At 34.3% G+C, this 18,532-nt stretch overlaps 1 protein-coding gene across 1 annotated transcript; it reads left to right on the top strand.

Moving 5' to 3' along the window:
• The first annotated feature begins 15,231 nt into the window (after positions 1–15,231).
• On the top strand, positions 15,232–17,034 carry LOC125810228 (ammonium transporter 1 member 3). Its single transcript, XM_049489732.1, has one exon. It carries the CDS (start codon positions 15,324–15,326, stop codon positions 16,812–16,814), a length of 1,491 nt encoding a protein of 496 aa, XP_049345689.1. The 5' UTR covers positions 15,232–15,323; the 3' UTR covers positions 16,815–17,034.
• The last annotated feature ends 1,498 nt before the right edge of the window (positions 17,035–18,532 follow it).

The following is an 18,532-nucleotide window of genomic DNA, read 5'->3' as shown; positions in this document are numbered from 1 at the left end:
TGTCCTCCTGTGAAGCAGAAGCTGAGAAAATACAAGCCTGAGTTGAGTTTGAAAATCAAGGAAGAAATATCGAAGCAATTAGATGCTGGAATCCTTCAAGTGTCGGAGTACTCGACCTGGCTTGCAAATGTCGTTCCAGTGCCGAAGAAAGACGGAAAGGTTAGAGTCTGTGTGGATTATCGGGATCTCAATACAGCTAGTCCCAAAGATAATTTTCCATTGCCCAACATACACATCTTTATTGATAATTGTGCTAAGCATGAAACACAATCATTCGTGGATTGCTTCGCTGGCTATCACCAAATTGAGATGCACAAGGATGATGCTAAGAAGACTGCTTTCATCACACCGTGGGGTGTCTACAATTACAAGGTAATGCCTTTTGGGTTAAAGAATGCTGGTGCTACATACATGAGGGCGATGACTACTCTGTTTCACGACATGATCCACAAGAAGATTGAAGTTTATGTGGATGATGTCATCATCAAATCAAGGAAGGGTTCAAATCATCTGGATGATCTACAGAAATTCTTTGTCAGATTACGCAAGTATAATTTGAAGTTGAAACCTGCAAAGTGTCTTTGGGGTTCCTGCTGGAAAGCTTTTGGGTTTCATTATCAGCCGTCGGGGTATAGAATTGGATCCATCGAAAATCAAAGTCATTCGTGATCTACCTTCGCCGAAGAGTAAGAAAGAGGTAATGAGTTTCTTAGGACGACTAAATTACATCAGTCGTTTCATAGCCCAGTCTACTGTCATTTGTGAGCCTATCTTCAAACTGTTGAAGAAGGATGCTGCGGTGAAATGGACAAACGAATGTCAACAAGCGTTTGACAAAATCAAAGATTACTTGTCCAATCCACCTGTGTTGGTTCCACCGGAATTTGGTAGACCACTGTTGTTATACATATCATTGTTGGATAATGCTTTCAGCTGTATTTTTGGGAAACATGATGAGACTGGAAAAAAGGAGCAGGCGATATACTACATGAGTAAGAAGTTTACATCATATGAAGCTCGATACTCTCTATTGGAGCGTACTTGTTGTGCTGTAACTTGGGTCGCCCAGAAGCTGCGACACTACCTCTCATCGCATACTACTTATCTGATTTCAAGGATGGACCCTCTGAAGTATATCTTTCAAAAGCCCATGCCTACAGGTAAACTGGCTAAATGGCAGATATTACTGAGCGAGTTTGACATAGTGTATGTTACACAAAAGGCAGTGAAGGCGCATGCGTTAGCAGATCACATGGCGGAGAACCCTGTAGATGATGATTATAGACCATTGAAGACTTACTTCCCAGACGAAGAAGTAGCTTTTGTAGGGGAAGACATTGCTGAAGAATATAATGGTTGGAGGATGTTCTTTGATGGAGCTAAGAACTTGAGCGGATCCGGCATCGGAGTTGTTTTGATCTCACCAACTGGGCAACATTATCCGGTATCAGCCAAACTCAGGTTCCTCTGCTCAAATAATATGGCTGAATATGAGCCTTGCATATTGGGGCTTCGACGCGCTATCGACTTGGATATCCAGGAAATGTTGATAATAAGGGATTCAAACCTATTAATCCATCAGGTTCGAGGCGAATGGGCTACCAAGAATTGAAAGTTGTTACCATACTTGGAGTGCATGCATAGGTTGTGCAAAAGGTTCATCAAAGTGGAATTTAAGCATGTACCAAGGATCCAGAATGAATTCGCAGATGCTTTAGCCACTTTGTCTTCCATGATTCAACATCCTGATCACAACTACATTGATCCTATTCACATCTACATATATGAGCAACCAGCATACTGTTTTCACGTTGAGGAAGAGCCTGATGAAAAGTCTTGGTACGATGACATACGAGAATATTTGAAGAGCGGTGCATATATAGAAGATGCAACAAGTGTACAAAAGCGTACAATTCGGAGGTTGGCGAATCAATTCTTTCTAAGTAGAGAAATTCTTTATAGGAGGACTCCCGACTTGGGGTTGTTAAGGTGCGTCGAAGCTAGAGAAGACAACAGGTTGATTGAAGAGATACATGCAGGAACATGTGGTCCTCACATGAATGGTTTTACTTTGGCGAAGAAGATCTTGAGATCGGGATATTTCTAGCTAGCTATGGAGACAGACTGTAACTGTTATGTTCAAAAATGTCACCAATGTCAGACTCATGTAGATATGATCCGAGTTCCTCCCAACGAACTCCATGTTACTAGTTCACCTTGGCCCTTTGCAGCTTGGGGCATGGACGTCATTGGTCCAATCGAGCCAGCGGCATCCAATGGACATAGATTCATTCTTGTTGCAATCGACTACTTCACCAAATGGGTCGAAGCTACCTCTCACAAATCAGTAACAAAGAAGGTTGTGGATGATTTTGTCAAAAATAATATTATCTGTAGGTTTGGAATTCCTAAATCAAACGTCACTAATAATGGAACCAACCTAAATAGTGATTTGATGCGATCATTGTGTGAAAAATTCAAGATCAGTCATCGGAATTCTACAGCATATAGACCAAAGATGAATGGAGCTGTTGAGGCTGCAAACAAGAACATCAAGAGAATATTGTGCAAGATGATCAATAATCACAAACATTGGCATGAAAAGTTACCCTTTGCATTGCTGGGATATCGTATGACCATCAGAACTTCTACTGGGGCTACGCCTTATTTTCTGGTATATGGTAATGAAGTTATCATACCTGCCGAAGTGGAAATACCATCTCTAAGGATTATTCAGGAAGCGGAGCTGGATGATGCTAAATGGATACAACTTCGGGCGAAAAATCTTGCATTGATAGATGGAAGGAGGATTAACGCCGTTTGTCATGGTCAACTCTATCAAACTAGAATTGCCAGAGCTTTCAACAAAAAGGTTAGACCCAGACATTTCTCACCTGGGCAACTGGTTCTGAAGCGGATTTTTCCAAACCAAGATGAAGCAAAGGGTAAATTCTCACTAAACTGGCAGGGTCCATACATAATCTCTCGGGTATTAACAGGCGGAGCCCTCATACTTGCAGAAATGGATGGAGAAGTTTGGCCCAAATCCATCAACTCAAATGTTGTGAAGAGATATTACATCTAAATTGTTCATGCTCTTTTACTCTGTATTTGCAACTACGTCAGACCTGATTCTCGTTTAAGAGGGGACACGTAGGCGCTCCTTTGGAGTTCGGTCTTATCATAATAAAATTTTCATTTTCCCCTTTGACTGTTAACTGGGTAGAATTTTTGAGAAGGTCTCAAAAATTCCATCAAAAGGACATCTTCTTGTAAATCACGATACTGGGGCAGAATTTTTGAGAGGAACTCAAAAATTCCATCAAAAGCATTTCTTCTCACAAATCGATAACTGGGGTAGAATTTTTTAGAAGGTCTCAAAAATTCCTTTAAACGAGCATTTTTCTGTACACATCAAGACTGTGGCAAAATTTTTGAGAGGGTCTCAAAAAATTCACAGCAATCAAGCTACAATCTTCAACAAAGATCAGATAACAAATTTGATAGTAAGTCAGATGTTGTAAAGTCTCAAACTGTGCCATGGTCAAAGATTCAACATTACTTTTTACAATTTAATATTTTCAAAAGCTTTTTGAAAAATTCTCTTTCTATTTTTACATTTCTCTTCAAGGCAAATGCCCGGAAAGGTCTGGATGGCAAGCCAAACCGGTCGGAGCAGATCAACCTCCCCCATTTTTAAACTCACAATTTTTCTTTGAATACAGGAAAGACAGGGACAAATACAAAAGATAACTTCAACATCGCCTGACCGCTATTAAGCTCGATGAATCGCCACTAAATGGCACATTATCCTTCCAATCGAACAGAAGGACCAAGCTTTATATTGAGTCCGACAATCACCGACCAGCGACACCATGTTCTTCCAATAGGAAAATGATCGAGCTACTATAAATCGCCAGTCAAATGGCATACTATCCTTCCGACATGATGAAGGGCCAAGTTATTTTGAGCCTGACAGATCGCTAATTATTGGTACATCTTTCCAATCAGACGAAAGAATCAAACTACTTAATATCAAGCCCGACAAATCAACATTCAACTGCACTCAGTCCTTACAAACGAAGGGTCAAAGCTACAATATTCCGAATTCGTCAACTAATGACACGCAATCCTCAATAAGACGAAGGTTTATGACTCCAATCAACTATTGCAATGCCCAAAGATTGTCTTGTGCCCGATATTGCATGTGCCGGAGAATTGCATTGTGCCCGATATTGCATGTGCCCAAAGATTGCATTGTGCCCGATATTGCATGTGCCCGAGATTGCATTATGCCCAAGATTGCATTGTGCCCGAGATCTGTATGTGCCCGAGATTGCATTGTGCCCGAGATTGCATTGTGCCCGATATTGCATGTGCCCGAGATTGCATTATGCTCGAGAATTGCATATGTCTGAATAAACTCCAAATAAGCTACAAGTATCAACAGATGCCCGAATTACAGATACACTTTCTTTACTCATTGCTCATATTCCTAAGGCGTCATGGTCTAAAGGCATCATTTTTCTTGGCTTGCGGACATCATATCATGGCCTAAGGATTTACTGTCTACTTTTCATGATCCAAAGGTGTCATAGTCTAAAGGCATCATTTTCATGACCTGAGGATATAATTTTGGCGTATCATGGCCCTAGACATCATAACCTAAGACATCATTTTCATAGTCTTATGACAAACATCATTGTCGATATGGGAAATTGCATCATGTTTACCTTTATCGTTTGTTTGATATATTTGCTCTAATAATATTATAAGCTACAGATTTGCAGAGACTAACATTTTGCAGGCGAGATCAATCTCCCTCTCGGCTACAATTATCATGCTAACATCCATCGCAACAAAGGCCCTATCAATTCTTTGCTACTCAATTACCGTTTTCCATTTGATCCCTGGCTACTCATATTACCGCTTATCATCAGGATTCCACACTCTTAAATTGGAAATCTCTCTGTCATGCATTTCTCGCTATTCTAATCTTATCCATTCAAGCCAATATCGTTCCCGTTCGAATATCGTACCGCTCTTTCAATTCTCAGGAGTTTCGTCTGCTCCTGAGTCTAGAACTACACACGACCTGATTCTCGTATAACCAGAGATATGTAAGCGACTTATACCAAAGTCTCGGTCGTACCCTTTTTCGACTCTATGTCATTTCAATTGATCCCACTAACATCTCTCATCGGTCGGACAAAATCGGCTATTAAGTCAATGTTGGTTGCCCGACAATTCATCCTTCATTCCCAAGCAACCAAGGGGCAGCTGTTGACACCCAATTTTGACCGACTTTTAGCAATTTTTTGAATGCTATTCGATTAAATACGAATTTTCTTGAAAATATTTTGAGTTTTAAAATTTTAATCAATTTTGTCTAAAAATTATATATTTTTGTATGCATGCTTTATAAAATTATCGTGAATACTATTAAGATATTTCTAAAAATATTAGCAGAAAAAACACAAAATAATTATTTTATTTCAAATGTTTTAAAATTTAAGTGATGTTAATTATATCATAATATTTGTATTACTTTAATTGGATAGCATTTCTTCAATTTTCCTCAAAATCATTTACATGGTAGCCCCTTCTATTCAATTTATTTAGATTATTGCCCTTATTCCTATCTAATTCATTTTAATTCTAGCCAATCCAATTCAAATTGTTATTTCAATTATAACCAAATTCGGACCAAACTCAATCCAAATCTCACACCCCATCTTTTAATCCTAACCCTTGATTTTTTTTATTTATAAAATCTCAGCCTTACATCTTATTTAAATCAACGGTCAAGATCGAATCAACATTCTCTTTCCTTTCAAGCTACCAAAAGACCAACCCTAACACTCATTTTTCATTCATCATTTCCCCTCTCTAAAGCCGCCACCCCTCATCTTTCTCTCCTCCTTTCACCAGCGGCCACATCGAAGGAAACAAAGCCAGCTAGCTTCACCGGCGGCCACATCGAAGGAAACAAAGCCAGCCAGCTTCACCGGCGGCCAGCAGCAGCTCGAGAAATCAGCAGCAATAGCTGCTTCGACCAGCAGCTCCGGCGCCTTCTTTCCCTCTCATCTCCCTCCGCCTCTCCTTCGTTTCTCCCTTTCTCTTCTCTTTTCTCTCCTTTCTTCGCAGGAACACCACCACCAGCGGCCGGACAACAACTCCAGCAACTAGCAGCACTTCGACTGGAATCAACAGCAGCTCCGGTGAGAGTTCCTCAGCGAGCAGCGACGACAACAACAGCAACTCCGGCGAGGTCAGCTCGAAGTCCTAGTCGTCTGAGAAAATAGATCTAAACAGATCTGTGTGGGTTCGTTTTCATTTTAATATTCTATTAAATTGCCTATTATGATCATTAATCTATCATTACATGACTGCTCTATACAGAATTCTATAGTATCGTTATCGTTAGAATCATGTTCTTGTTTTAAGCATAAGATAAATCGGGATTTGCTTGATCTTATGGACTGTTCTTAAGGATTTTTTGAATTTCGAAAGTATGTGTATTTGTAGTTGTGTTGAAATAGCATGCTCTCCTTAAGTTGGTTGAGTGTGACTTTGATGTTGATATACTTTTGAAATTTAGCATTTGATTGCATATGGTAATAATAGTTTTTAATTGAAATCACCGTTTTTAGAATTGCTTATATATATTATCATCCATTGGATTGATTTTATAATAATCACCATAGTTGATTAAGTTAGCATCTTGACTAATTCCTTAATTTGCTAAAATAATTAATTACTAGTTCCATGCTTTCTTTCGCTATTAGGACGAAATTTAGTTTTCCATAAATTGTTGTTGTCTATGCTTAATTTGGGGGTAATTACTGGAATCCTCTCTTTGCCTATGGCAAGATATAAATTAATAAATAAAGCATGTGAGTTTTAATTATGGTGATGATTATTTCTTTCCTTATAAAATTATTTGTGTTGATTTTAAATTAATACATCCTTGCCTTATTTATTTATGGACAGATTCTTACTTAGTCTATTTTGGTAAAATTTTGACCGTATCATGAGGTACTAGTAATTTGCTTTTAGTCTTTATTTTTGGTAGCTAACATTTTGATTTGTTTCCTTACCTTATGCCTGCGGACTGATTTTTAGCTCCTTTGAAATAAGGAAATTGTTTATTAATTGACTCCTTAAAATATTTATTTTCCTTACATATGTCCCTCTTCACTATAAAGGCACCTACACATTCTAACTTTCACGATCACTCTTACATTCTGATATTGCTCTCATATATGCATACTTGAAATACTAAAAATCACTCTTCTCGCTTAAAGAATTAAGTTTTTCGGTAAAAATATTAAAGTTCCCCCTCTCTAATTACCGTTTTGCTGTGTTGCTGTTCCGATTGGATTTGCTGCTAGCACTTCATTGCTGATAAAATATTCTGTTTAATTGGTTAGTCCTTCTCATTAGTGTAATCTGATTTTGCATTGTTTGTATGATTATATTTTTGAAAATAAATAAAAAAGAAGACACCCATGTCCGTTTTATATCCCATCTCCTTTCATTGTGTGCTTTAATATGACTATGTGTTTGCTTCATGATTCTGTCTATATAATCGATCTTATATAATATTTGCTTCTGTTATATCTATATGTACTCGTAGTATTCCTTTCTTTGGTTTAGCAGGGTTGAACTAAAAGCTCAAGATATGAAGAGTCGCCATAATAGAGAAACGATAGACAGGTTGATTTCATAATTTTACTATTTTTATTATTTTAATTTTTTTATCATCGTTCTGTAATAATTTGTAAACTCTAAACTCTCTATATAATATATATATATATGGGGATCGTCTAAAGGGGGGAGGGGAATTACATGCTAATTGTTATTTTATCGTAAACTTACTTGTTTGTTAGAAAGCATGCCTATATGATTGTGTTTTGATGAAATCGTTCCTATTCTAATAACTTCACTCAAGATCGGCCTAAATAAAATAAGGTAATTGTCATTAATCATCTATTTAGTCTTTTAACTATAGTTTAAAAGTTGACCATGCCGTAATTTCTTATTATAATATGTTATTGGATTGACATTAATGACCTTCTTAATTATTAAATAAATTGATATATGTCTGCTCCTTGTTCCATTTAATGTTCCTTATCCATTTTACATAATAAATGGACAAAATTGTGAATATTGTCATAATCCATGGAAAATATATTTTCTGCCATGTCTATAGGTTTTAATAACTAATTTGAAATTATTCATCTGTTCTCAATAATTGTAATATTTTAATAAGTTTGCTATAGAATTCATGCTCATAGGATTGTCAATCTGTAGCTAAATTAGAATTTACACGTCGATAGTAGTTCGTTAATTTTTTTATTTTCTTTGTGTTATATGAAGTTTAGAAATTATGCCTATAGGAGTTACATAATTCTTAGTAAATTATCTGTGTATATGCCTATAGGTTTCAATCCGTTTTTTTTATTTTTTGGGTTAGAAATCATGCCTTAGGGTTAATAATTAACTGTCGTACCAATTAATTGAATGTTAAATAAAAAATAAATTAACAATAATTTTCCAGCATGTTGAATAACTGGAGTAATTTGCTGCATATTCCTGCTCCTTGTTAAATAATTTATGCATCGCATCTGTATTTTTTGCCAGTTAAGAAAAATCGATCAGCTATTTCCAGCATGCTAAATTGTTTTGATATCTATTGTCCAGTTAAATCTTGCTCGAATTTAATAAACTGTTTTGCCTCCTAAAATCAATTAATAATCATTCTCTGCATCTGCTACTTGCTACCCTAATTCAACTCTGCTTTAAATAATAACCTCTGCATCATAATTTTGCCACTTTTAAAAAAAATCAGTTACTGGATTTCGGCATCTAATAATCTGCTGCTACATTCTTGACTTTTCTGCAATAATCTTCTTTCTAAAAAAATAAAATAAAATTATAATCATGTTGTTTATATTTTCTCTTTGTCTAAATCATTGTTCAATCCGGTTTTCAAATTTGGGTTGAACATGACTTTTAAAACTATCTAAAAATACTATCTCCTAACCCATAGTTAGTGGGAAAGTAAAAGGAATTTCGAGGTCTAATTCCATTTTTTCTAATTAAACCGATGCGTCCCCGGGAGTACCACCCACCCAAGATTTTGCAAAAAAGGGATTATGTGTATTTATATGTAAATATTTATGTGCTTATATGATGAAACTAAATCCTTTCAATCGTCTTCAAAATATAAACTATTATTAAATTTTTCTAAGACCGACCTCAAATAAAAATTTGTTTCTATGGTGGAGGAGCGCGATTAACAATATTGTGGTATCATCCCTATAAAGAAACAAACATTTATTTTTTTAAAAAATAAAATAAAAATAAATTATTCATAAATTACTCAATCTTCAAAACTTTATCTTCTGCACATCTTACGCTTGTTTGGGGGTAGCGTAATAAATAAAATCGGATTATTTTCCTATCTATTGGTGTATATTCTGTCTTCTCGCTTATTCTCTATAACTATTTCATGTTTAATATTATGTTATCACTTAGTCTTGTATGTTTAACTAATTAATTAAAATAACTAAAGTGCTCTTAATTGTTAAATATTATGTTATCACATAGTTTTTGCATGCTTAATTAATTAAATAAATTATTGAAGTAACCTTAACTGTTGAATGTCATTTATCACTTAGCTAGCATGTTAACTAACCAAATAATAAATGAAATGACCTTAATTGCTACTTGTAACCCCCACATAAATTGCATGAGATACGGCCGGGACCCACATTTGTGGACCTCGAGGGATGCCTAACACCTTCCCCTCGAGATAACTTGAACCCTTACCCGATCTCTGGTTCGTTGACCTTAGTTAGAATTAGCTAGGTTAGATAGGTGCCCTAACGCGCCTTAATTCGTTAGGTGGCGACTCTTCAATCCTCCAAAGCCCAAAAGAGTTGTTAGGTTGTGCACCAAAACCCGTTTTGAGAAAAACGCGGCGCGACAGGATGTTATTCTTACATTGTACAAGTATAGCTTAGGGTTACCTAAGGTGATGGTTCTAATGTGATGAAATGGTTTATATGTTGAATGTGATTGTATCTTATGCCTTTCATACTAAAGTTCATGATGTTTCTCAAAATTGGCATATAGCATGGTTTTCAACCAAAATGTCCTTTTTAAGCATGGTTTTTGCATGACTATCATACTTAGTACATTTCTGTGTGCTAACCCATATTTCTACATTTTTACAAAAGTGTAGGGTTTGGAGACTTGATGTTCTATTCTTGGAAGATGGGTTTCTAAGGAGCAAGGAGTTGAAGATTTGGTGATGTCCTCATAGTTTCAAGGACAAATCCACTTTTCTCTTTATGTCTTTTATTTTATGTTTAGAGCTTTTGTATGGGCTATGTCCCATAGTTTTTATTCAAAGTGTTGTAGATGGTTTGAGACAAAGTATAGAAAGACTTCCTCTTGCTTTTTTGAAAATGACTTCGATTGTAAAGAAAAGTTTTAAATTTCGCACTATTTTTCTATGTTCTTATGTTATGAATGCTATGAGGCTTGTATGAGGCTCTTCGGAGTCTTGTACGCCTTGTCACGTCCGGGGTGTAGGCTCGGATCGTGACAGAACCCAACACTATGGAAGCTTACATACCTCTTAGGGATCAAACCCATGGCGAAAATCCACAACAAAACTCAAGAACCTCTACGAACGCTTTGATCCTCTCCTCTTTTCTCCTATTTTCTCTTCTTGAACTCTCAACTAAAACCCTAGGCGTATATTATGATTATAAAACTGAACCTTATATGATTAGACCCTTAAAACCTTATTAAAAATGAATTGAATCTGATTTGGTAAGGAAAAGACCAAAATACCCCTCACTATTTTCGGGTAACTTTCCTTAACTGGACAACTTAACGTCAAAAGGGCATATCTCACTTATCCGAACTTGAAACTTAGCAAACTCGGTGGCGTTGGAAAGATAATTCAAAGAACTTTCATTTTCCATCTTATGGAACACCTAACGCATCATGTACTAAGAGTTATGGTCGTTTGAAGTTGACCCAAAACTCATAACTTAAGCATAACTTGCAAAATTTCAGATTTTGCTATTTCCAATTTAGTTCTTTTTGAAACTCAAGGTGCTACATCTAGTGAAGAACGGTTCGAGTCTTAGTTCAAAATTTTAAAGCATTAAAAAATTTTGACAATTGACCAAAGGCTAAAGCTATTGGTTTTATAGAAGGTAAAAGGATATGAAAAGTTTTTTAACATATGGAAGCTAAAAAGAAGTAGAAAACAAAAGAAATGTGTAATGTCATAACTAAAGAATTAAAGTACAACTCTTGGAATTCAAATTATGTTTTTATGTAATTAAAATATTATTATTTAATTGGACATTTAATCATTTTAATTAAGTGGAAGGGCAAAATGGTAATCCAATTTTGAGGTTAGGATAAGTGGAAGGGTAAAATGGTAATCCAACTTTGAGGTTAGGATAAGTGGAAGGGCAAAATGGTAATCCAACTTTGAGGTTAGGAGCTTCCCACTTTTAGTAATACTAGATTCTCGACACGCGCGTTGCACGTGATTATCAATTCAGAAAATTTATGCGAAGATTTGAATAATAAGCTTTGCACAAAATAATATTGCAGATTCTTTTGTGAATGTTCAATGTAGATCGTCATATATATCTCTTATTCACACAAACATATGAAGATAGTCAATGGATTTTTTATTTATTTAAATGCAATAATGTATATATTTATTTCAGTTTGATGAGGTTCAATCATGTAATTAGTCATATCTCACTAATATTACCTTATAGATGATATTTGTTGTGTATTTTTCTTGTCATCTAACCAGATTTGACGTGTATTCCACTTAATTTGTTTAAATGTCATATGATCATGTGGAGAACAACTACATTTTATTTTTTAGAACTATTTTTGTATATTAATTTTTATTTTATAAGTTATAACATAATAGATGACGTTCTTTTTGTTGACTGTCATATTTGACTTCTCGATTGTCTGTGTACATAAATCAAAGATAGTTATCTGACTGTCAATAATTAACTAAGAAAGGTTTCATTTTTTTTACTCAAAAAAACTAAAAATTAAAATTAAAGAATATATTCTATCTGTGAAATCATGTATATAATCACCTATTTATCTTACACCCGACAGAGCTATAGTTCATATACTTGTCAATAATTTTCAATTTATTCAACCAAGAATGATTCGTCCAAGGAAAAATAACAACAATGTGTTAGCACATATATAGGGGTGGTGTAATAATATGAAAAATTATTGGTCAAAAGTTAATATAAGGAAAGATGAAAAATACAAATAACTAATGTAATAACTATGAGAATTCATAATATTATAACTAAAGAATGTAAAAGAGTGTGAATAACATTTGCAATAATTAGTAATAACTAAGAGAATTTATAATGTTATAACTAAAGAATTAATGTACAGTAGATGAATTTCTAGTAAATTTTATACTTACATAAATAAATAGGAATTTTAATTAATGTTACTATTTTCTTTATAGTTATTAGATTTTAATTTTCAGGGCCCGTTTGGCCATGCGATATGGTATCATGATATGAAATCATGATATGGTATCATAATATGGAATCATGAGATGAAATTGAAGTTTTGTTTGGACATGCGATATGAAATTTTTGTATTGTATATTTTCTCATAAACATAAAAAATCCCATAAGTTGTAAAACTATTAAAATAGCCCCAGTTGTTTATTCAATCTTATCAATAAACAAAAATTTATAAAATCGCAAAATAAATTATTACAAAGCTATTTGTTCTCCACATAAGTAATTGTTTCATCTAACTTTAATTTAATAAAAAAAATTGAACATAAATTGTAGTGTACTAGTCTTTAATATAATCCTCCCACATAGTACGGACAATTTCCTCACGTTGAACTTGCATTTCTCGATCATGTGACCAAGAAGACGAACCAACATTGTTACTTTGAGCCATTTGTTGATCAATATCATCCACAACTATATTTTCATGCTCATAGACCATAAATATTTCATCACTTTAACAATCGGTTGGTGTGAGTTAAAGTGACTATATGTTGGTGAGAATAATAAATTTTAAAAAGCAATCATGTGATTATAAATTTTATTTACATATGAAATAAATGGTTAGTAGATATAAATGTGGGGTTGTTTTAACAAAATATAAATTTGTTGATCAATTTTTGTATTAAAATATCTCAAATCATGATATGAAATTCTCATATAATTCCATATCATGATTTTGGAGATTATGGAATCACATCTCATGATATGGAATCATGAGATGAAATCAGCGTAAAATCGCATGTCCAAACGCTGATTCCATCTCATGATACCATAGCGTGATATGATATCGCATGGCCAAATGCCTACTTAGTGTAGGGACAAAATGAAAATGTTATTCCATATTACTGAATATAAAATTTATTTTGTTAATGATATATTTTAAATGATTCATTAATATTACATGTTTTCACAAAAAAATAAATCGTGATAATTCTCCAACTCTTGAGAAGTTTAATAATTTTGGAAAAAGATATTCAGAAACATATATCTACATCACAAGAAAAATAGTTAACAAAAACAAATGAATTTAGACTACAATAAATATTAAGCTAATACAAACTTCCATTGGCGTTATTACAAGTCACATGAACATTTCTTTGTCGAAAATACTGAAATATTAAGAAATAGTAAATCAGTAAAACAAAAGGGCAATGTTTATATAGTAATAACTATTTTGAAGCAAACTTCCTGATAATCTAAATCACATAAGTAGCATTAATAAATAAAGTCATTCTTTTGTCTTGGACATCAAAAAAACAAATCGTGACAATTCTCTAACTCTTGAGAAGTTTAATAATTTTGGAAAAAGATACTTAGAAGCATATATCTACATCACAAGTGAAACTGTAAACAAAAACAAATGAATTAAGACTACAATAAGAATTAAACTAATAGAAATTTCAATTGGTGTTATTACAAGTCATATAAACTTTTTTTCGTCGAAAGTACTTAAATATTAAGAAATAGTAAATCAGTAAATCAAAAGGGCAATGTTTATATAGTAATAACTATTTTGAAGCAAACTTCCTGACAATCGAAATCATATAAGTAACATTGAAAAATAAAGTCATTATTTTATCTTGACATCAAAAAAACAAATCGTGACAATTCTCTAACTCTTGAGAAGTTTAATAATTTTTGAAAAAGATATTCAGAAGCATATATCTACATCACAAGAGAAATTGTTAACAAAAACAAATAAATTTAGACTACATCATGTTAACTTCATATATTGAAACATTACATACTAATCTATATACTAAGCAAAAAAATAATTATTATATCATCACAATTAGTTTCCTCAAGTACTCGAGGTTAAGGAATACACCCTCTTAGGATAGAAGAATTTACTTCATCAGAATAGTGGTACATCATATTCCGCTAAACTTCGAACTTACTCAACGACAATAAATCACATGAAATTTTTTAAAATGCAAGAAGAAGAAGAGTAGAAAATTAAAAGAATCGTGGTTGAAAAATGAGAGGAAACCCCTCTATTTATAGTCAACAAAGGGTAGTATGAACAACTGTTTTTGTGTTTTATCTGAAAAGTCATGACCTTTCCGAGAAGTCACAACCCTTTCGAAAAGTCACAACTTATTGAAAAAGTCACAACTTGTTGTAAAAGTCACAACTCTTTGAAAAAGTTACAACTCATCGAAAAATCACAATCATTTGAAAAAAGTCACAACTCATCGTAAAAGTCACAACCTAAGTTAGGGATATTATAGTAATTTAACATTTAAATTAGGAGTTCATGTTTTTAAGGTAATATAGATATAGATATAGATATAGATATAGATATGATGATATATATATATATATATATTCTATTGCTTCTTTGGAAATTTTGGGAAAAAAAAATGTCCTTAAGCTTCCCGACTTATTCATTTGTATGATGTCCAAGAAGCAAGTTGTCCAGCTTTGTTGATATCCTTGTTATCCTTAAAGCAACAGATCAACCACCCATTTTCATGTTATCCATACCAAAACTTCTTCAGTGACTGAAAATGAGTAACTTGTCAAAACAACTTCTTCAGAATATACTCAGTGGCGGAATCAGAACTTTCGCTAAAAAGTTCTCAATACGAAGAAATAGACACACGAAAAGAGGATTCAATATCTATGGTATATACCTAATAAAAAAAAAACTTTAATTAGGTATAAATAGGAGGATAGATAAACCCCTCGATCCTACCTGGCTCCGCTATGAATATTCTCCTCCAAGTTTTCTGGACCACCCCATTGAATATTCCAGTTCACCTGTTTTTAAATAAATATCCATCATCTCAATCTTGTGTGAAGCAAGGAATAATGGATTCTTCATGGGAAGCTAGTGTAACTGATTCCATAAATGCAATTTACCTTTTATTCTCTGCTTACTTGGTTTTTGTAATGCAATTGGGTTTTGCCATGCTTTGTGCTGGCTCTGTTAGGGCAAAGAATGCGATGAATATTATGCTTACAAATGTAGTTGATGCTGTTGTTGGTAGTCTTTCATACTATCTTTTCGGTTTTGCTTTTGCTTTCGGCGATTCAAATCCATTTATTGGTGCTAGTTATTTTGCTCTTAAAGACATTCCTTCTAGTTCTTATGACTACAGTTTCTTTCTTTATCAATGGGCTTTTGCTATTGCAGTTGCTGGAATTACTAGTGGTTCTATTGCTGAACGTACCCAATTTACTGCTTATCTTTTCTTCTCTTTTTTCCTTACTGGATTTGTTTATCCTGTTGTTGCTCATTGGCTTTGGTCTTCTAATGGTTGGTTAAGTCCAAATTCGACTTCTCTTCTTTTTGGTTCTGGTGCTATTGACTTTGCTGGTAGTGGCGTTGTGCATTTGGTTGGTGGGATTGCCGGTTTTTGGGGTGCTATTGTAGAGGGTCCAAGAGTGGGACGGTTTGATGCGTTTGGTAATCCTGTGAAAATGAGAGGCCATAATGCTACTCTAGTAGTGCTTGGAACATTGTTGTTGTGGTTTGGATGGTTCGGGTTTAATCCTGGATCATTCGACAAAATTCTTGTTCCGTACCCACATATGGTTGATCAAGGTAACTGGACCTCTGTGGGAAGGACTGCTGTCACGACTACCCTGGCTGGTTCCACCGCGGGGATTGTTACCTTGTTTGGGCGAAGGTTATTGGTGGGACATTGGGATGCAATGGATGTTTGTAATGGAGTTCTTGGTGGGTTTGTTGCAATCACTTCAGGTTGTTCAGTGGTAGAACCATGGGCTGCAATTGTGTGTGGGTTCTGTGCAGCTTGGGTACTGATTGGATTGAACATTTTAGCGCTTAAATTCAAATTCGATGATCCGTTAGAAGCAGCACAGTTGCATGGAGGGTGTGGAGCTTGGGGTTTGATATTTACAGGGTTGTTTGCTAAAGAAGAATTTGTGTTGCAAGCTTACAATTCCGGTAAAACACAAATTATACGACCTTCCGGGCTGATTTTAGGAGGTGGATGGGGTTTGTTTGGGGCACAAATAGTTGAACTATTGAGTATTGTGGTTTGGGTAAGTTTGACAATGGGGCCTTTGTTTTATCTACTTCAGAAACTTGGAATTTTGAGGATATCATCGGACGAGGAGGTTGCTGGTCTTGATATCTCTTGTCACGGAGGTTATGCCTACGATGCTAGTCAAGAAGAAAGTGGCGCTCGCTTCTATGGTGAGTATTTAAGGATGCAACAACAATTATAAGGTGCACACCTCAACTATTCCACCGGTATCTGCTATCCCCTACCATACAAGATTGCTTTCATTAAATGTATATATGCAACTTTGTAATTTCCTCACATCCTTGCTGCATTTGCAGGCTTCTTAGCTATTAAATTCTCTCTGCTTTTGATTCAATGAACATGTATATATTGTATTGAGAAAACTTGTGGAATATATCAGAGAACCCTCGTTTAATTATTGACGTTTATTAGTGCAGCCACATGGTGTTTCATAGCTCATACTGATTCGCGTGAAAATGAAGTTAAACCTTAATTGAGGTTGTTAATGTATGGATCAATGTTGTTGCTCCTATTTCCATTGCACAGCCAAATAGTCCTTGATCTGCTCAATAATATAACCAATGTCTACAAGTGTGGTAGATTATGCAATGGCTAAAACAATTCATCTATCACTTCCAAACGGGGTCTCCACCTTCATAGTATAATTCAAGACGCGACCACAAGGTACATTTTGATAGAACTTGGTTAAAAAGAAGAAGCTGATTCAACCAGTTAACTTTAAGAATCTGCACTTAGTATTAGATATGGTAGAGATGAACTTTGACAAGACGTGGCCCCAAAATATTCATCAACAAAACACTACAGACAACTCTATACTGACTGTTATAAACGCGAAATACAATTCAGTCATTCCAGTTCTTGATCTTTCAGCTAGACACACTCTTTGTCCATTTACATCTCCCAAGTCATTGCATGCCTACATTTATTTCACAAAAGGTTAAAAGGAAAGAGTTAGATGCAGAGCAGTTATCTCAATTCTCACACATTTATATCGAAACGAAACAATGAAACACAAGCTAGACCTGTCATTGACACTGCCTAACTGTTCCGTTATTTTCTTAAACATAACAAGGGAGATGGTCTTTGGAATATCAACTCATAATAACACATTTTGAATTATAATAATCTTTTGATCACTGAGATATTCCTATTGGGATAACGGTTGAACATATTTTATGTTTCTCCATAAGATTAGATAAGAATAGCGTACTGTCTATTTTTCACGAAATCATTCACTTATCTAATATAACAAGAATATTTAGAAGATATAATATAATGTAATACCATAACGATCAACTAAAAAAGAATCATTAAAGAGCTTAATATGAATATATACCTGAAGGATTTGACATTATATCATGCGACTGGAAACATGTCTAGATGCCATTATTTCTTCTTCTTTCATTATTTCTTCTTCTTTTTTACCTCTGAAATAGAACTTATTTTCTAGCATCTAATGTTCAAACTAAATCAATGGAACATGTCTTTTTTTTTTTTACATTAATTTATCACTTAATTATGGTAAATTTGATGTAAACACCGAGTATATGTAAGTTAATCCAACTGCTACGATGAGAATTAGATAACCTATTGTTTACTCAAGTCAATGCACAAGTCTTTTTATACACTTTCATCACTTAAGCACAACGCACTCATATGTATTTGTTAAAAAGGTAACCTTTTTACTCCTTATTCTTCAATCTTACAATGAATACAAGATGCAGTTTATACCGTAATGCTGTTTATGAATAATGAAATATTGTCTTGGCTTGAGAAATGACATTATTATCTGTATGCATGTACTATTCTGATTTTACACGCTTATAGGACATGGAATGTAAAATATGTGTTATCTAGCTACACCAGATGAACTCTTCCTTAACAACGTTGAGTGATCAT

The sequence above is a fragment of the Solanum verrucosum genome, unplaced genomic scaffold (genome assembly GCF_900185275.1).
Source record: "Solanum verrucosum unplaced genomic scaffold, falcon-dt-bn FXZP01000038.1, whole genome shotgun sequence".
Lineage (NCBI taxonomy): Eukaryota > Viridiplantae > Streptophyta > Magnoliopsida > Solanales > Solanaceae > Solanum > Solanum verrucosum.
The sequence above is the reverse complement of the archived record's forward strand: the minus strand, read 5'-3'. Positions and strand labels throughout refer to the sequence as shown.